The sequence below is a fragment of the Lutra lutra genome, chromosome 14, assembly GCF_902655055.1.
Source record: "Lutra lutra chromosome 14, mLutLut1.2, whole genome shotgun sequence".
Taxonomy (NCBI): domain Eukaryota; kingdom Metazoa; phylum Chordata; class Mammalia; order Carnivora; family Mustelidae; genus Lutra; species Lutra lutra.
In genome coordinates, this window is record NC_062291.1 from 16078501 (window position 1) to 16099267 (window position 20767).

The 20767-nt window shown below is 42.0% G+C and overlaps 1 protein-coding gene across 5 annotated transcripts in view; it reads left to right on the forward strand.

Moving 5' to 3' along the window:
• Positions 1 to 20767, forward strand: part of PRKG1 (protein kinase cGMP-dependent 1) — a 1261510-nt gene that overhangs the window by 1215711 nt on the left and 25032 nt on the right. For 4 of the 5 annotated variants that reach the window (XM_047703632.1, XM_047703631.1, XM_047703633.1 and 1 more), the window contains 3 exons: positions 392 to 488; positions 18608 to 18747; positions 19684 to 19773. In XM_047703632.1, the coding sequence (XP_047559588.1) occupies positions 392 to 488; positions 18608 to 18747; positions 19684 to 19773 (327 nt within the window). Of the gene's footprint in view, positions 1 to 200; positions 291 to 391; positions 489 to 18607; positions 18748 to 19683; positions 19774 to 20767 lie in introns of those variants that run through there. The other variant, XM_047703635.1, reaches the window with a different exon arrangement.

Consider the following 20767-nt stretch of genomic DNA (forward strand, 5'->3'; position numbering starts at 1 on the left):
AATCTGAACGGCTAAACCCAAACCGAGCAAAACCCCCAATCCCCAAACAAAACCAAAAAAGAACCAGCCCAACAATCTGGGCTCGCAAGAAGACGCGCAGGAAAGCCCTGCAATGTAACTCTTGATCTAGTGGCTGGATGTAGCAGTCACGTGACTGGCAGGTACCAGGTGCTCTGTCTTACTCTCCTTTGAAAGACAAGTACAAATCTTGGTTATTCTGCACAACGGGGACCAAACACTTATGCTTGGGAGGAGACACAGACTCTAGAAGCAAGATGGAATTTGAGCAGGTAAACCCCGAGCCACAGTCCTGTCATTCCGCGTCGGTCGTGCGTGGTTCTCGTGTTTGCGCCTCTAAGAAATTTCCATTTTTTCGCATCAAAAAATCCAGATACGAAGCTGAAGCTGCTTTCTTCGCCAACCTGAAGCTGTCTGACTTCAACATCATCGACACCCTCGGAGTCGGAGGTTTCGGACGAGTGGAGCTGGTAGGTGATTCTCCTTTACATGCTCGGGGGGGGGGCCATTCTCCCACATTTTTCCCTCTAGATTAAGATTTCTCTCTAGTCTCTCATCATTACTTATTACTGTTCCTGAATCGGTACCAAATGCTTTCACATCAGCATATCCGAGTCTGAAACAGGTACAGTGAGCTAAATACTATGTAGCCCGTAAACAGATGATTAAAAAATAAAAAATTACTTTTTTAGAAAAACCTCCTCATAGTAAATGAAAGGTAAACCTATTAACCTAACGAGGAGCCATAAAGCGCTTTTTATCCAGCTGGTATTCTGTGACCTCAACTTCCTTATTTCTGAGCAGTTCTCATCCACTTAGTCACGCACCTACCTACATGTCAGTTTCAATACAGAGAGGAAATGGGATACATATATATGTTATATGTAGACATGCAGACTATAATACACTATGTAATACATATATATATATACTTCATTTCCTTTATATATATATTTAAATTTACATTTTAATCCTTGTGGTTGTAGATCTAGTGCATGGATAAATTAGAGAATATGGCTCAGAACTAGGGAAGTAAATAAATGAGTAAAATCTGTCTATCTGTATTTAATTAAAAATGTTTAATACTGCCTTAAAACTTTAAGAAAATGTAAATAATGTTGTAGTTAATTCTGTGATTCCATAGCAAGCACCAAGTTATAGTGACTATATATATATATATATATATATAGTGTGTATATATCCATATTAGATAATATGGTGTGAATATTTCACACACATTTGTGTACACACACACAGGTTAAGTATTAATGAGGACGATGGGGACATTTGGTGCAAGTTTATTCATTCAACATATTGCATGAATGTGGTGCAAACCAAATGGAAGCATAGCATATTGGGCCTTTGAAATACAAGTTTAAGAACTGATCTGTTACATAGACCAGAAAAAAAAATGTATTCTGGTAACTGAGCTGCTGCACTGGGAGATGGTGTGGATATGACCCCAGTTCGAGAAGGCAGATTAATTTCCGCATCTCTGCTGAACCTGGAGGAACCCCTGACACCAGACACCAGTACAGTATGTTAGGAACTCCCTCTACAGTGCAGTAAACAGTTCCTGTTGCCATTGAGGATGAGAGAAATCCCCTGCCCTAAAACCAGATCAGCCCAGTGCTGGGTTTGGATGTTTGTCCATTTCTGCTGCAGCTGGGATTCCTGGCTTTTGACAGGCAGGAAAAATGCTGTTTATCTAAACATGAGGCAAGAAAATAACTAGACAGGAAAATTTCAAGCCCTGATGGGTTTTGTTGAGTTGGCACTCTGCTTCCGGTGACACTGCTTGGACATGTTATCCGTTAGGCTGCCTCTGACCTGACATCTGGTGTCATAGTGAGGATTTTCCGCTATTGGAGTACAGATCCGGGGCCTAGGAGAAGTTCTTCTGAAATCTGCCAGTCAACGCAGTGTTAGATTTCATTTTCAAGAACTTTGATTTTGTGAGAAAATCTAACTGCTCATGGAGTTAGTGAAGACTTATTACCAGTACTGTCTTTGTCCAGGGGTGTTGGGGCACATAAACAGCTCAGGGGGCAGAGGTCCCTGCCAGGAAGAGCATATTGTCGGCTGCATTTATTTACCTGCTTGCATGGGTTTCCATCCCTTTTTGAATGAAGAACTAAATGTGGACAGAACTCCCTAGAGGCTGATTTTGTGACTTATAGTTTCTTAAATATCATTTTGTAAAGACTTTGGACAGCAAAATTATTGTTTTGGTTGACCAAGAAAAAATCTACATTAACCAATTTGTGGGTTCCTAAGGGTCCGAGGATATCAAGTTGGGGACCTCTAGGTTACCAGTAAGGTATTTTATGAAATAGAGGAGTTTACTCAGGATGTTTGAAATACTGAAAATTGCTCATACACTGAAATTACGTCAAGCTGAAGAATTACATGCCAAGTTGACAGGGGGAAACTTCTAGAGACTTCTGTCAAAATGTTTCAGGAGGCACAAACAACTTACCAGAAAATTAGGGATGGCTCAGCGTGGGCATACAAAAGGTGCCCATGTAAAACGTGGTTTAAAAAGACAAAAATACCTGTGTGTGTGTGTGTGTGTGTGTGTGTGTGTACACACGTGTATAAGCTCCATCGCAGGAGAGAGGGTAGTTCAGCCTAATTTTCTTCTCATGAATATTATATTTTACTCTTCCACACAGATGATTATAGACTAACCAAAACCATCACCTCAGGAATTAATTTTAACTGGAGTCCAGTTTGCAAAAACATTAGATACCTGCAGGAATGATAAATCCATATTGGGCCGCTAGGCACAAGCCATACATTAGAAAAGAGGCACGTGGTTTTAACCTCTGAAGCCACATCTTCATGTCATGTGATTTTTGCCCTTGACCCAGAAACCCCTTGTGAAAATCAGAATACCCGGATTGTCTTCACTGTTGAATGGGGGCTAGTCATTTAGGTGATGGCTCTTGCCCTACGATTCACCGTCTCCCATTCTTACCACTTACTCACTGCCTGAGACTCTTAACTATTGGGTATGAAAAATATCCTTCTCTGTGATTGTTTGTTTGTCATAAGTGTTCAGTGAGGCCAGAGCTGAGAGTCCGGCCTTAGCATACGGTCATCGTGGTGAATAGTGAATTGCCACAAACCTGGGACAGGGGGCAGCAGAGAGCACCTTCAGGCCAGTACCCACGCCTTTCACCGTGGGAAGAAGACCAGGCAGAGCCCTGTTCTGTTGTGATTATAGAACTTCGCTTCAGTCTCCTCTGAAAATGATATGTGCAAGATCGTTATCAATATTATAGAGTGATATATTGAAAAGTCCTGCCGGACATTTATGGATGAATTTCCCATATGTGTATGGACAGTACCATACCAAATATATAAAATGGATATGTTGAACCTACCAATCCTTAGTTCAGCAATGATGTTGATCAGGTAAATGACATGATAAAAACCATAGGGCACTTTAATTTTATAATGGCATTTAAAATTTTATCCCAAGTATAGAAAATAGGATTATAAAACTCTTGAATTGGGTATGAAGAATTAAATTTGAGGTTGTTGAACCCCATTTCCTGGTAGGACTCAGGAGTTTTATTATAATTTGTTATACAGATTAGCTTCATGTTACTTTGCATAATGATATGCAAAAGTCTTCTTAGCATGTCTTAAATTTTTATTGCTTATCTCAATTTGGGTGAATTTAGATGCCAGAAGATTTCTCAGGCAGGACTATTACTAAATAGTTCATTGCCAACTTTTGGAGAGGAGAATGCAATTTTGGCGCAGAACAGAAACTCACATCATTGTTCAGTGATGAAACCAGAAGCTTGAAGAACTGGTCTTATATGAATGGGAAATCTGCTCTGGAGCTATTAATTCTGTTTCATAAATACTTTTAGCAGAGCTGATTTTAATGAGTTGACTATCAGACATGTCCTATTCACAATTACTACCTCCGAGAAGTCATCCGTACTGGGTTTTGTTTTTTTTTTCCTGTTATCTGGCAGAAACCATATTTTCTGACTATTCTTTTTTATTTTGAAGAATGAGCTTTTTAATTTGCTCAGTGCTGCCTGTTTATCTTCCAGAAGACCACATTTCGTTTATAATAGCACTTTCAGCAAAAGAACTCATTTTTTAATAGATGATTCACTCATTAAAGCAGTAAGCGCCACTCTAAGACACGATGGTAATCCCCTTAATTTGCAAGGTATGACTGCAGAATAAGGAGATTGATTCTACCACCACAGATGAAAACTAGTCGCATTGCTCTAAGGTCACATTCTTGATTTACTTTTGCTCTCATCTGAGATGTGCTTCCTTTTCAGAACAGATTTGCACAAATCAGCCTTTTTAATCTGGCAATGCTGATGTGGTTGCTTTAGATATTAGATATTTAATGGTTTTATCCAGCAATCCAATGCCTCCTAGACCAGAGCTCCATACTTGGATAAAATATAGGGACCAAGATCTGGAAGACATAATCTCTGTCTTCGCGGCTTATATCCTCTCTATTTCATTTGTTACATATTTATGTAGCAAGCTGCCTGCTGGGACATTCAGAGTCTAATGTGAAACAGCTGCTGGGAAGGACAGTCATGGGAACTAATAATCCAATAATCAAAGTACGAGCAGCATTTGCGGTGTTGGGCAGGAGGTGGCATCCTAAAACAGAGTTAGGGCATCTACAGAGATGACCTAAAGCATTACAGAGCACTCCTATAAAATGCAACTAACGTGGGCTCGTTTATGGACTGATACTAATCATATTTTTTTACAATAGTGATGCCACTTCCTTACTAAAATAATCAGGCCTTGCATTTGAACCCTGCTCTATGACCTTCAAACTGGTCTACATCCAGCACATTATTTTACCTTTCTAGTTACTCTGGGAGCAGGAAATGAGACGTGCTCTGCTTTTACTAGAAGGACGTCGCGGTTAATGCATATCGGTTGCCTAAGACCATGCAGTCAGTAAAAAGGCTCTTAAAGTCCAGAACTACTGATTTGGTTTTGTGTTTGTTTGTTTCTAAGATTTCATTTATCTATTTGTCAGAGAGAACTAGTGCAAACAGGGAGAGCAGCAGAGGGAGAGGGAGAAGCAGGCTCCCCACTGAGCAAGGAGCCTCATGCAGGGCTTGATCCCAGGACCCTGAGATCATGACCTGAGCCGAAGGCAGAGGCTTTACCGACTGAGCCACCCAGGTGTCCCTACTGATTTGTTTTCAACTGGAAACTTTTTCTATCATTTTGGTTAGATTCTTATCACACCAACAACAGCCACTGCAGTGACATCAAACAAATGTTGTCACATGTACAACCTTTGTTTAAAAAAAAAAATTCTAGAATTCAAGCACCTTTATTAGACCCAAATCTAGAATCACCACTGTGATAATCCTCTGTTCACATCTCCTTCAGAGAAGTGCTCCCTTCTTTGAATCTTTTGCCGTTCTTATTTCTGTAGTAAAATGTCTGTGGAGGAAAAAGAAATCAGACATGACAACATCATAGCTAAAAGCTAGAGCTCTGGACTCAGATCTCCTATATTCAGATTTTTCCCTGCTGGGCATGCTTGGTCATTTCCTCAGAGGTCACTTACTTCTGTGCCTCAGTTTCCCATTCTCCAACATGAGGCTCACAGTAGGATATAAGCCTCACAAGGTTACAAAGACTAAATGAGTCAAAGCCCCCAAATAATGCCTCACTCCATAAGTCAGTCAGTGTTGTGATGCTATTTTTATTATTAAAATATCCTAATGATAACTACCATTCTCGCTCTACCCAGAGAAAAGGAAGGGGATGGAGTAATTTTACCCTTTTTTCTCCCTTGCTCTGCTGAGTCCTGACAGTATAATTTCTTCACTGTGAGAAAGAGCCTGAGGTCTTCAGAATGACCTCGGTGACAGCTTCTATTAAATCCCCACAAAGCTCTCGAGCTCCTTCCTTTAGGTTCATTACCATTGGCTGAATCCTGTAAGCTACCTCCACAGCTTCCTTGAGCCATGGAACCCCGATGGGGCATAGCAAGGGTCTGGCTCTTGCCACAGGGGCCAGACAGGTCCCCTCTCCTTTCTCCTGTGCCCCCCCCCAAGGGAGGACAGCACAGGAAGGGGCAGGGTGGCGGCAAGACACAAGCACTGCCACACTGGGTCACAGGGCTGGCCAGGGTCGGGAGCCCTGTCGTGGCATCTTTGCCAGCTGCTTGGCACTGGGCATCCCATGCAGGCCGGACGGGTGGGCTGTGTCCACCAGTGGAAGGCGAGAGGAGACTGGGAGGTGATTAAGGAAGCAATTATGTGAGAAATCCATTGCTCGGTCAGCGGAGCTGTGTGTCATCATTCTGAAAGGTGAACAGCTTAACTTCAAAGGGAAACCCCACGAAAGATGGGAACATTTCGAGACCTTCCCTGGCAGGCCACATGGGCAGTGAAACGGAACAGCTGGGGGATGGCAGGCAGCACGGCCATGGGTGGCCATGGTGACTGACTGCACAGGATGCCTGCAGAAGCCCTCCCCCAAGGCCTCCCGTCCTCTGTCACCCAGGTGAGCGAGGGCTCTGCGCTCCCGGGAAACTCAAAGCTTGCTTTCCCTTCCCGTTCCTCTAGTGGGCTCATTACCAAGGGTCACCCTCTTTTGAGGTGCCTCCTTCAAAAGAATAAGCTGATGCAAGTATTTCTGGTGTATTTATACAGTGGTTGGAACCAAGTTGAGTGTGCACAGACTACAAATAATGACTTGCTTACACATCTTGGAAAGTATTTTTTATACCAGCTCTCTATAGGAATGAATCTTTCTCCTTAAAAGTATTTAATTTTATTTATTTATTTGACAGACAGAGATCACGAGTAGGCAGAGAAGCAGGCAGAGAGAGAGGGGGAAGCAGGCTCCCTGCAGAGCAGAGAGCCTGATGCGGGGCTCCATCCCAGGACCCTGGGATCATGACCTGAGCTGAAAGCAGAGGCTTTAACCCACTGAGCCATCCAGGCGCCCCCTTAAAAGTACTTTATTTATTTTTTTTATATTTTATTTATTTATTTGACAGACAGAGATCACAAATAGGCAGAGAGGCAGGCAGAGAGAGAAGAAGGGAAGCAGGCTCCCTGAGCCCGATGCGGGGCTTGATCCCAGGACCCTGGGATCATGACCTGAGCCGAAGGCAGAGGCTTTAACCCACTGAGCCACCCAGGCGCCCCTTAAAAGTACTTTAAATCAGTGCTCTAGGGTCCAGTAAAATGTTCATTTCTCATCCATAACCATGTGTTATTCTAGAAATATCCATGTAAATCTGGAAGGCACTAGACATGTCTTTGCAAGGGTTAAGATATGAGTGATAGGAGAGTGTATCTGAAAGTTAACATTTCGGTCACTCTTATGTTTTCTGTAACAATTTATGGGCCCATCACATTCAGCAAAAATTTATCTTCTATAAAATCCCTCAATATTTTTTGGTGGGATCAGAACTAGCAGCGGCAATCCCTGCCTTTAAGGAATTTCTGCCTTCTTGTAAATAAGAAAATAACACATCTGAAGAAGAGCAAATGAAATCCTTTAGTACTGTATTAACTTATGAATTATGCAGAAAGTTTCTTCGTAGTTCAGAAAGAGGGAGACCATTTGGAGCTGATTGGATCGCAGAGGCCCCGAGGAGACACAGGACTCCAGCCAGGGCTTAGGAATCCTGGGATTGGGATTTAAGTGAACAGCTGGGCAAGGCCATTCCAGGCAAAGGTTACAACACCGAGGGCTACATGTCTTCACAGGCCACCAAAGTGACAGACCCGCCCAGGGGTTGCATGGAAGAAGGGTGAGAAATGGCCTTAGGCAGCCCATCATCTGGGGAATCACTGTGTTCTGTTCTTGGGGGAGGTCAGGCATGAAGGCACTAGGCATCTGTGGCATTAGGTCAGGTGATGGAAACCTAAAGAACATAGACTCCACTCTCAGCTTCCACCTGTGAAATCAAAGAATATAAGGTGACTGGACAGGCTATTTTTAGGTGGGGCTGCTCCCAAAAATAAACATAATTTCTCTTCCGAATAAGGTAGTCTACTTTTTGCCAGGAGGTAGCCCGTGTCCCCGAAAATTTCATGTAAACACTTTCAAAGAGAGTTCTCATTCATGCGAGGGGAAAACAGGCCCCTTGTATATGTTAGGAGTGTTGAAAATAGCCATGTCCTTAAAATGAAATGGTTTCTCTTGCTTTTGGTGGCGGCGGGGGTGGGGAGTATGAAAGAGCCATTCTGTATGTTTCAGTGTAGCTCAACTGTATACATTTAATTTTTGCTAATTCATACTCTGTTCCTCATATTAATATCCCCTATTGCCATTGACACACACCAGCTAGTAGCTCAAATACCGAGCTCTGTCAGAGATCAGGCTCTGGGAGCCGGGTGGCTGGGTTCTGAGCCCCCAACACCAGCCAGCTGCCTTGCAAGTTCACAGTAAGAGCAGAGAGACCACCAGCACCAAAAAGGGGTCCCATAAGTTCAACCCAAGGGACCCACTTTTGTGGTGATGATTTCACATCCCCGTGGACAGAGCAGCTTAATGTTTCCTGGGACCGTTTTCTATAGATGAAGTGAGCATGGGCAAAATTACGGAATACGTGTGGAATGGGCTTAACTACATTTGAAGTACATTTATATTTGTAGGAGATCTGGTGAAAAATGTGAAGCCCAAAAGCAGGGAGGAAAGAGTTATCCTATTTCATTTAATATCAGGGTGAAGTTTGAATATCACCTATATCAAGACTTTAAGAACTGATTTTAAGCCGTTTGATTAAAATCCTCCCAGTAGGGATGCCTGGGTGGCTCAGTTGGTTGAGCAGCTGCCTTCAGCTCAGGTCATGATCCCAGCATCCTGGGATCGAGTCCCACATCGGGCTCCTTGCTTGGCAGCGAGCCTGCTTCTCCCTCTGCCTCTGCCTGCCACTCTGCCTGTGCTCACTCTCGCTTTTCTCTCTATGACAAATAAATAAATAAAATCTTAAAAAAAAAAAAATCCTCCCAGTATGTAATAGGAGCATCATAAAGTTTTTTTAGGCCTTATGTCTCAAAAGTATGACGAGAATACAAACACTTTCTTGAGTAAACCTGAGCACAGCTCCCAGAGCTGAATTTTGCAATATGGGATTTTGTTTCATTTCAACTGACTTTAAGCTTTCACAGAGTCAATAAATGAAATTGAAGTGTTAACTTAGGAGTCTCAACTCCCGTCTGTGTGAAATTTCAGGTTATAAGTGTGCTTTAAGTATTAGAAAAGTAGAATTCTGTGAAATATTGGAGTGATCAGTTTAGAAAAGCAGAAGCAAGTTGGGAAACCGCTACACGTAGTATTTCTTCATACAGATGAATGAGATGGTGCATAGAAATCAAATATCGGTTGGGGCAAGAAAATATTTGATGATTTGATAAGGAAAGTAAATTTTTTTTGCCCATCCGCCTACCCGGCCCCCCTCTGACAACCACACATTCATTCTGTTTGTCTGTTTTGTTGTTGTTTGCTGGTTTTGTTTTTTTAGATTCTAAATGTAAGCGAATCATACGGTATTTTTCTGTCAGATTTATCTTGCTTAGCATAATGTCCTTTAGGTCGATCTATGTTGTTCTAAACAACAAGATCTCATTCTTTTTTATGACTAATATTCCAGAGTGTGTGTGTATGTGTGTGTGTGTGTGTGTGTGTGTACATACCCATAGAGACACACCACATCTTTATCCATTCATCTATCGATGAATGCTTGGGCTGCTTTCATACCTTGGCTATTAATAATGCAATAAACACAGGGATGCATATATCTTTTAGAATTAATTTTTTATTTACTTTGGGTAAGTACCCAGTAGTAGAGCTACTGGATTTGCATGCTATTTCGAACATTATGAGGAACCTCCATACTCTTTTCCACAGGGGCTGTACCAGTTTGCATCCCCACCAACAGTGTGTGACAGTTCCTTTTTATCCACATTCTCACCAACACTTGATGTTTCTGGAGTTGTTGATTTTAACCGCTCTGACAGGTGTGAGGTGGTATCTCACTGTAGTTTTATATTTGTATTTTGAGTAGTGATTCCACACATTTTGTCATGTGCCTACTGGTCACCCTATGTCTTCTTTTGAAACATGTTTAACTCTTCTGCCCTTTTTTTAAAATTGGTTTTTGATATTGCATTGGATAGGTTCTTTATATATCTTCGATAGTAACCTTTTATCAGATACGTCCTTTGCAAACATCTTCTCCCATTCTGTAGGTTGCCTTTTGTTGATGGTTTGCTTTGCCAGGCAAAAGCTGTTCATTTTAGTCAAGTCCCAATAGTTTCTTTTTGCTTTTGTTTCTCTTGCCTCCGGAGACATATCTAGAAAAATATCTCTGAGGGTGATGTCAAAGAGATTACTGCCTCTGTTTCTTTGAGGAGTTTTATGGTTTCACGTCTCATTTTAGGCCTTTGATCCGTTTTGAGTTTATTTTTGTGTGTGGTGTACGGAAGTTTTCCCGTTTCATTCTTTCGCATGTGGCTGTCAAATTTTCCCAGCACCATTTGTTGAAGAGAAGGTCTTTTCCCCACTGTATATTCATTCTTGCCTCCTTTGTGATAGATTAATTTACCACATAAGCGTGGGTTTATTTCTAGGCCCTCTATTCTATTCTGTTGATCTTTGTGTCTTTGTGCTGGTGATAAAAGAAAATAATTTAAAGTTTATCATGTCAATTTTAATAATCACTACAAAGTGAAGTAAGGTTTACTTTGCATGGCTACTGTATGGAAGAGAAAGGGTACATGTAAATTGCACATTTCAGTAAACCATTTTGATTCAGTATAAGGAGACTTTTGAGTCAAAATGAATCAGTGCTAATTCCTTAATAAGAGAAATCACAAGTATTCTTTGATTTCCAGGTGGTCTGTATAAAATAGTCCAACTGTTTATTCATGTTGCAGTTAAAAATAGAAAAGTATGATGTTCCTCTCCTGATCTTCCTCCAAACTGAAAGTTCAATGTCTTTTTTGAAAACTATCTCCTCTGTGAAAATAGTCTTACTGGGTTTTGATCAATTTGAATTTAATAATACAGATATTTCCTGCTACAGAACTGAATTTTAATCTGAAGGCAAGTGACAAAGCAAATGGAACGGACACTTTTGATGAGGGCTTGAGGTGAACATGGGAAGGGAAACGAAAGAAAAGACCAGACCCTCTCTTGATTGTCACTTATACAAATGGCAGAGGAAAACGCAGAGACAAAATAAGCTCTTTTTTTCTATGCGCCTTTGCTCTGCATGGTATATATAAACCACTTACTGGTCATCGATGAAATAAGTTTTACACATCAAATCCTTGCCATAAAATTGTGTCATGGTGTCATGCCTCTATTCCTCCTGTCTGAAAAGCTTTTCAACTCTGGCATCTGTTTAAAATCATAATCCATCCTTTGGGTTCTGTGTGTCAGCTGGCTATATGTCACACGGGCTGTGACAAGTCCCTTATGCTCCCCTCTCCTGCGCGTCCTTTGGAACAAACGAGATGCCGTGATTCATTCTTAAGTTTTGGATGCTGACTGAGGAAAGGAAAGCATCTAAGGTTATTGTGCAGAGAGAGGTGAGGGAGAAGACTCGGAGCAACCAGTGAGAAAAGAAGTTTTAACCCCCGGGGTTTTCTATCCTGACTATAGTAGTGTTCGCCTGAAACTATAGTACTGTTACAGAGAAAAGTAATTCTCCGAGAAGGACTAGCCTATTTTTGGTTAGGGAACTTTGAAGAATACAATCCAGTACTTCTGTGTGGAGTGGGAGTTTTCTGTGCACTTGAAAATTTTTGCTTTCTTTCATGACTGGAGTAACTTTGCAATATGTGAGCACAGGGGTTTGTCCTGCCCAAGAAGTTATTTGAGTTGAAGGGATAACACTGGTTTTTCCTTCTCTGTGAAAGTAGAACTTCCTGAAAGTCAGACAAACTTCCTGTTCTTTCATTTTTTCCTTCAGTGGGCTGGGACAACCACTTAAAACACAGATTTGATGATGAACAGTAAGAGTAAAGCACTATTTACGAGTGTCCACTCCACTTTAATCAGCGCTCTCACATATCTTGGAGGTCATGTAGTAATGGTAACTGTTCTTGGGTAGCACTTGTAAACTTTCCAGCTATTTTCACAGACACTATCGGATTTGCTCTTATAATATCTGTGCTTATAAGGTGGTTTTATTCCCCTTTTAAAAGTGAGGAAAGGGCTCTAGGAGACTATATGAGGTCACATCTGATTTCAGTTGTACATTATGAAGACACTAAAGACATTACCCAGCAATCACCTATTATTTTGATGAAATAATTTTGTACTAAAATGTCTATTTTGCTGAAAATAAGTCATGATCCTACTTTGAGAGGGGGGAGGGAGTGAGGCCTTTTTAAAAATTTTAAGACATTTAATCACAACACTGAAGTCCTAAAAAAAGGATCAAATTTTTTATAAAAATGTTCATCATTGACAGATACTGGAATAAAAATGAAATATAGTTTTAGCTAACTGGGGAACTTTTACTAAAGGGGGAACGATGAACATAGATGTCTATTTCTAACATTTCATTCCTTAAAATAGAAATCAAAAATATATCCCAGAGTAGATCTCTTATTAGAAGATAGACATATTGCCTGGTTTTTTCCTTTAAAAGAAAAATGCTTTTAAAAGCCTTGTTGAGGTATGATTTACATCCCACAACACTGAACACCACAATCCAATCACTGGCGTGAGCACCCCGCGTCCTTCATCAGGTCTCGTCCGTTCCCATCCCAGCTCCAACGACTACTCCCCCACCTTCTAAGCATGAGTCTTCTGCTGTGAGTTTTCTTACGCTACGCTTGCTTCGTTTTCCCTGTCTGTATTTCCTACACTTGCAATTGAAGCTGTAGTTCAGTATGAACCCAGATAACAGTTCTCTCTGCCCGAGGAGGCCTTTGTTCAAATTGCAACACAGTGCTCGAGAAGGAAGTAGCATCTTCCTACTAGTGAAACGTTTGCAGATTCTAGTTTCCAATATAATGCAAAGCTTCATTTCTGAGAAATAAGAGGAAGACTTGAAGTATTAGCCTTTTCTTGTTCTTTTTCCGTTTCTGGGAATTTTGAGAGTAAAACTAGTGTGGTGCAAGGGTCGGCAGTCTTTTTAAAGTAGCTTCTGGGCCCTTTACCTGTGCTGTTGGTAGGACTGAGACCGGTGAGTGGGGATAGGAACAGGCATAAAGTGACAGCGGCCCGTGCTGGGTCATATTTTGCTTGGGCTTGAAGCACCTAAGATTAAAATTCACTGATATGCACTGAATGGGGGTTCTGTTCCCAACACTGGGTTTGATATGTGAGCCCTTTTATTTCGTCTTTCCAAGTAAACTGAGAATTACCCTCAATGTTATGGATGAGGAGATAGGCAGGGTGTCAGTAATGTGTCCCAGATCACACGCCAAAAAATGGTTGAGATTTAAACAAACGCAGTCACATTTCAGAGCTCACGCTGTCAACCAGCACCCTTGTCGGGGTGCTACAGTGGTGGGGGGAGAGTCTGCAAAGGAAGATGGAGCTGGGGGGCATACCGACCCAACTAGGCTGGGAAGGCTCGGAACTAGCTGACCTGATTTCAAAATCATCATTATCTCAATTTGACAGAAGCAGACTTAGGATAATTCATTTGGCCAGCTGGAAAAATATAAAGCAAACTACATTTCACCTTAAAAATTTTCATGATTCGTCTTGCGAAAGCACTTTCATAATAAAACCTAATAGTGTAGGCCTAGTAAATACAAACGGCTATAACTTCCCCTGAGAGTTCATATTGAACAAAAGAATTTGGCAGGTCCTTTAAGGAGCTGAATAGTGTGGTTCAGCCCAAATTCGAATAGATTGTTATGCTATATACAACCTCTCAAGGTCTTTGCATTCATGAAACTCTAGCAGAGTGATGCCCATTGACCTGGAATCCTTAAAGAGAGCCAGATACTAATACGTAGGTGGTACAATTTAAGAGAGACTTCAAAATTTATTTTCCCTGAATATCACTGTGTTTACCCATCAAAAGATGTATGCTAATTGTACAAAAGTTAAGCAACTCAAAAAAGCGAAAAGAAGTAGGACTGAAAATTTCCCTAAGGGAACACCATTATTAACATATTGGGAAACACATTTCTGATTGTCTCGTCCTAGATTTTAGATATAGATATATACGTACATACAAATATTATTTATGGGATCATAAAATGTATGCTGGCTTGTATTCTGTATTCTTATATGTAAATATGTATATATAACATATACACATATTATCTGTGTGTACATAAATTTGGAGGGCTATTTTTCCATAATAAAAAATAGACTTAGAATGACACTTGGGGCGCCTGGGTGGCTCAGTGCCTTTGGCTCAGGTCATGATCTCAGGGTCCTGGGATCGAGCCCCGCATCGAGCTCTCTGCTCAGTGGGGTGCCTGCTTCCCCCTCTCTCGCTGCCTGCTGCTCTGCTTACTTGTGATCTCTCTCTCTCTCTCTCTCTCTGTCAAATAAATAAATGAAATCTTTAAAAAAGAAAAGAATGACACTTGATTCCCATTAGTTAACATATGGTGTAATATTAGTGTCAGGTGTACAGTGGAGTGATTTAGCACCTCCACACATCACCCTGTGCTCATCACGACAGGTGCCCTCCTTCATCCCCCGCGCCCCACCACCTCCCCTCTGGTGACCATCAGTTCTCTAGACAAGAGTCTCTCTCTTGCTTTGTCTCCCTCTCCCTTTTTTTTTTTCCTTTGCTAAGTCGTCATTTTACGTCCTAGTTTTTATAGCTGCTTTGCGTGGTCATATGATCATTTATTTTTCCATCCTTTTCTGCATGGACATTTAGATGGTTTCCAAATTTTGCCATTAGAGACAATCTAAGAGTTGGACATGTTGGTTAATCAGGAGTGTATTTTTAAGAGAATCAGCTGCAGCAGAAGTGACTGTGTTTGTTGAATTAGCTCCAGCAGTAGTCCTCGGGCTGTCTGACTTCTCAGTTATGAGCCAGGATCCTGGGAGTCTTGTGTCCTTCTAGTTTAAAATAGAAGTGGAGATTCTAAGGGCTTTCCTCTAAGGAACTATACAGGTCTTTACAGAATGCAAAGGACAGTGGTTCCAGACGGTGGGACGGTCTCCACCCAAGCAAAGTGGAAACTGAAACTATAGTTTCAGTTGGCAAACTGAACAGAAAGCCTCCGCAGGTGAGCTGTTGGGCTCTGTAAACTGCTTATAACCAATGATCATTACATTAGCAGCTGATGAGGCTGACCACAGTCATCCCGGTGGCATTTGCATACGTACGACTCTTTAGCAGCAGCCCCTTGCCATCCACCAGCTGTTAGCATCAGGTCCTCCCCTCTCACTTCCAGTCTTTGAATTCCACAAGGAGAAGCCATCATTCAGGTACCCCAGATCCTGGGGTATGACAGTGGGGCTCTGGCATTTCCAGCATGGGGGAGGCTTCGCGGCATGTAGCGCACAGTTCAGCTTTTCTTGTGGAGTCTGAGGAGGCCAGTTCCATTAAACTCTCATTTGTAAGGCATCAATCACTCTGCCATCAGTTTTCTATGTAGCTGAAGGGAAACAGCACTTACTACCAATAGCATGGGAGCACAAACCCAGTCCTGCGACTTGACAGCTCTGTGGCCCTGGGCAAGATAGGACCCTCTCTGGTAATCCTCAGTTAGCTCCTCTGAAACATGGGGATGACAACAGTCCCTCAAAAGGGTGCCTCGAAGATTAAGGGAGAAAACTCACTCACTTTGCTATTCCTGACAATACGAGCTTTATTACTATTAGCTATTATTATTAGTGATGATGAAGTCTTTGTAAAAACACAACAAACTTCTGTTCCTCCCACCCTTAAGAGTTGATGTCGCGACTGAAAATAATACATAGGGATGTGCCCAGCACGTCTGTGTTCCACAAATGCTAATTCCCATTTCTCTCTGACATTACTGAGGGCTTTGTTTATTTCCCTGCATAGACTCTCTCTAATCTACAGTTCAAAACTATTAAAGAAATAACAAAATAAGTGCATGTTTTTATCTCCTATCCTGGCTGTGGTGAAATAAATATCTGGGTGTGGGTATAACGGTGATGCGCTGCTGAGAACAAAAATGGGCAATATTCATGGAATTGTGAAACGTGTTCACTGGAAGGGAACTCAGGAGCAGTGTAGGCAAGGAGATGGGTCACAAACAAATGGCCATGGTCTCAAGAGGGGACAGACCCCAAGAGCTCATTGGCAGCCAACTAGACGTTGTTGTAGAGATGATCTTATTAACCTAGTAGTCTCCATGGTTGGGAATGTTGATCAAGGAAATGGCTGGGTTAAGAAAGTATCTTATAAAAACATAAACTGAGAACTGGAAACTGAATCGCGTGGTTATTTGACCATGGATAGTGTCTGTGTGGTGCTGACACGTAGAAATCGTTTCTTCCCTTCCATGCCTAATTAAGGGTGCTTTGGGACAAAAGGAAAAGAGCGAATACCCCATGCTTGTCCTCATAGCTTCCCTCATTTTTGTCCTGTGAAGGTAAGAGATGCACAGTGTGGAGCCGAGACCCCAGTGCCGTCGTGGCTTTGCCAGTGATCAATCGTCATGGTTCCCCGTGTTCTCTCTTTGATTCATGAAGTCAGCAAATATCTAATAGGCATTTACTCTGTGTCAGGGATAGTGAGTCAAAAGATCCCGCATTGCAGGTCGCTTACAGATGAGGGAAAGGAGACAGGAGCTGAACAAGTAATGAAAACTGTTCTGTGTAGGAGTTTGTGATAGAGCTGGAGAGAACAGGCAAGCAGGGAGGGGAGAGGGAGGGCCGTTTCTTTTACAGAGTCTGGGGTGAGGACATGCCGATGAGGAAACATTTGAGCAAAGAGCTTCAGGAACTGAGGGGGGGCTCCTGGGAATATCTGTGGGAAAATATTTGGGCAGAAAAGACAAGCAGACAGACTGAGGCACATGTTTGCAGTGTATTCCAGGAAGGGGAGCAAGGGGGTGGGCATGGCCTCAGCTGAGTGAGTTAGGGGGTAGCTGGGATCCAGATGGTTTAGGACCTTGTAGTCACTGTGACAGCTTTGTCTTTCCTAGGAGCGAGATTCAAAGGCCCTGGAGTGTTTTGAGCAGAGGAGCGAGGGGTCTGCCTTTGTTTTGCAGACAGCTGTCGTATGATATCGGGCAGAGCCTGCTGGCTGGGGCAGGGGTCCAGCAGAGAGAATAGGGGCTGTTTCCCACCCCATGGCACTTTCTCACTGCAGGTCGCGATAACTCTATACAGTGTACTCTTCAGCAAGAACTGGGGCTCAGAGCAGAGAAACAACTCAGCGAAGTCAGGGTTGAGGTCCAGACCTGTGACCCCAACTCAGAGTTTTTTCCTCCCACCCTATGTACAAATAAAAATGTAGGTCACTATCACGGTGAAGAATAACGGACACGTTTTCCATCGGGTGTGTAAACCACCTAAGAGACTGAGGTCATTACAGTAAGGCTCCAGAGAGAACATGACTTCATTTCTTCACTGGTCTTCAGCCCTGTGATACGGCTCATTTTTCAGGCTGACCGTCCACATTTCTTTTAGAAATGGGTGTCCACATTTTGTGTTTCACTATGCACGATCACTGGATCCATTTGAATCCCACTCCTCTGTCGTCCTAAAGAGTTTCACAGACTGCGTAGAGGGCCCTTGGCTGCTTAAGGCAAATTCAAATATCATTTTTCTCTATAACCTGTCATAGAGATTTACAGACGCTGCCCGTACCCTGAGGCCCGTTGTTGTGAAGTGTCCTTGTGTTCTCACCCAAGCACCCGCCCTGTGAACGTCCTCTCGGACGGCATTCAGTCTGTACACTTGTGCGTGAATGACACACTTAAGAATTGCGCTACACAGTAAACAATTCACAACTCCAGGGGACAGTGATCCTTCAGCTGAAAAGCAGAAATGGTTTGTCAGGTCATCTCCCTGAGGCTTTCATGTGTTCCACATAATGCAGACTTGAAGATTGTTTGTGGCTCAACAGGGCTAGAAAATGTTGATGTTGCTATTATGTGATTAGTCCCATCACCCACATCTCTTCATCTCCTCACAAGTCACCTTGTTGAGGGGTGCCTGGGGTGGGGTGGGGGGATTCAGTGAAGCCTCCAGCTCTTGGTCTCGGCTCAGGTCATAGGATCCTACTTCTACCACAAGTGCTGGAAGGCAAACAGAATTTCATTTTTATGCTTTTTTGATTGCAGAAGAGAAACTATAAAGTACGCTCAAACACATTATGTGGTAGGAAATGAAATAACACAGTGAGAATCCAACACACTTGCCTTCTCCCTATCCAGTGGGCACCACACCACAATTGAGCCTCTGGTTATACTCTTATCTGGTCCACGGGAAGGAACGTGGATGAGGGTCACAGACCTGGATTTCTTCCGGCTCCAGTGATCACAAACTGTGTCGCTCAGGTGGCATCTGAGATGGGGAGGGGGTCCCTGCAGTGCTCATGCACTAGGTAATTTGGGGACAAGAAGGCATTCTGTTACATTAATGCTGTGGGCTCTTTCCTCACTTATTTTCTGTGCTTTTCTTGAAGGTCCAGTTGAAAAGTGAAGAATCCAAAACCTTCGCCATGAAGATTCTCAAGAAACGCCACATCGTGGATACGAGACAGCAGGAGCACATCCGCTCAGAGAAGCAGATCATGCAGGGGGCGCATTCCGACTTCATAGTGAGGTACAGACTCCGCACCCCCAGGGATGCTGATTCCACTCCCCCTGGAAAGTCAGTCACCAAACCTGCCACCACCCCTGCTCACCAGCACACACTTCCTGCGCCCAGGAAGCATGTTCTTAAATCTGATTTTAAGCAAGTTTTGTTAGGCTTAAAAACAAAAAACAAAAAACCTGAAGTTTGATTCTGTCCTTTATTTATTTTATTTATTTATTTAAAGAATCAGACTTGTGAAAAGAGCATGCTTTTCGCAAAGGAGGGATCTCAGTTTTTGATGCACTCTGTGACTCCAAAACCCTCTGTAGATTTCTGGAGCTTGAAAGACAAAATACACAACTATCCTCTAATTATTTGAATACTAATATGTAATTTTTTTTTTAATTTGGGGAAGATTAAAAAAAGTGAAAGGACTATTCCACCTCCAGATTTTCAGAGCATTGATAAGAGGATAATTGGGAGGTCTTCGATACAAAATAAATAAATAAATAAAACCTGTTCCAGTTAATTTCTCAGGGGCACTTAAAAACAGGGCCAGAGGTGAACTTAAGGAACAGCACGGGAATTTCATACACGTCTATGTTGTGAAGTATATCTGTTTTATACGCAGATAGACTGAATGTTTACCCCCACTCAGTATGCCACAAGAGTCCATATGCTCTAAACAGCAGCCGGACTGGGACCCCAAGAAGCCACTTTGGTCCATAATCCTTAGAACTCATGCACTCATTGTCTAGGACAGACTAGCTCTACATCACACACTTCTTGGGAGCCTGTTGCCTTCTTTTCCCTATTTACAAACAGGTCCCTCTCTTTCCTTTAATGCCATTTCAAGCTTGGTAAATCAAGTATCAGACTGTAAATCTGAGCACTTAAAACATGTACATTCTTTTCAAGGACAACAATGTTGATAACCCTTGTTTTCTTGTTTGCAATTCCCAGATTGTACAGAACATTTAAGGACAGCAAATATTTGTACATGTTGATGGAAGTGTGCCTGGGAGGAGAGCTCTGGACCATTCTCAGGGATAGGTAGGAGTTTTAAGAAATTTCTATCATTTCTTTTAAAATGTTGACTCTGGTGGTCCGTAAGAAGAGTCCATTATAAAGTATAAGATCATATTTACATGTTACATATGCTCATATTTCAGAAAATAAGTATATATAGGGTGGGACCCACTGTACACACATGCTTTAATAAATATGACACTCGCTCTGTTTCAGATTTGTAACTAATGATAAAGGTTAGTCCAGCATGGAAATGGTAACCTAGCAAGGTATATGGCCTTTTTTGAACTTGAGTATCAATCAGTTAACCGTATACCTAGAATTCAGTTCATTGCTGTGACATGAAGGGAATTGAGGTTTGTTCTAGTTGCTATCTGGATTAATTACCAGCCTAATTGTCTAACTCATTGGCCAGATGGACTGTCTGCCTTTCCTGACATTGAGAATTATTTTTTCCCCCGAGTTATCATTTCTTCTGGCTTTACATTGCTCTTCGGTTTCAAAATTAACAAGTTCCAGCCATCTTCTTCAGGCTTTCAGCTGATCTTGGGCAAAAAAGAATCTACTTATAAGCAGTATTTCACATAAACAATCTAATTCAGATTTACTTATGTTTGCCCTTTTAGGGCAAATAAAGTTGCTCTAGTGAGTGCTTGTTTCTCTCTCTATTTGTAGAACTAACAAATTAAAATCGATTCTATGAAATGTCCCAGGAGATCATTACCAATCCTAAATTTTTACTTAAAAGACAATTTTCTTCCCTTGTGAATTTCCTATGACTGATCAAACATTTAGACATCATCCTTGTTCCTTTGAAGGTTCACTTTTTGGCATCCTTTCTTTTTTTCAGTCTTACCCATGTCCTCCTTCATTGGGTAACATCTTACTAAAACTCTATACTAGACTGCCCTGTTGTTTTCAGAAAGCCAGGCTATTTTTTGACAACTTGTTACTCTGTAGAGATCCCAGAATAGTAATTAATAGAACCCAGAATAGCTTATGAAGTCTCATCCCTAAA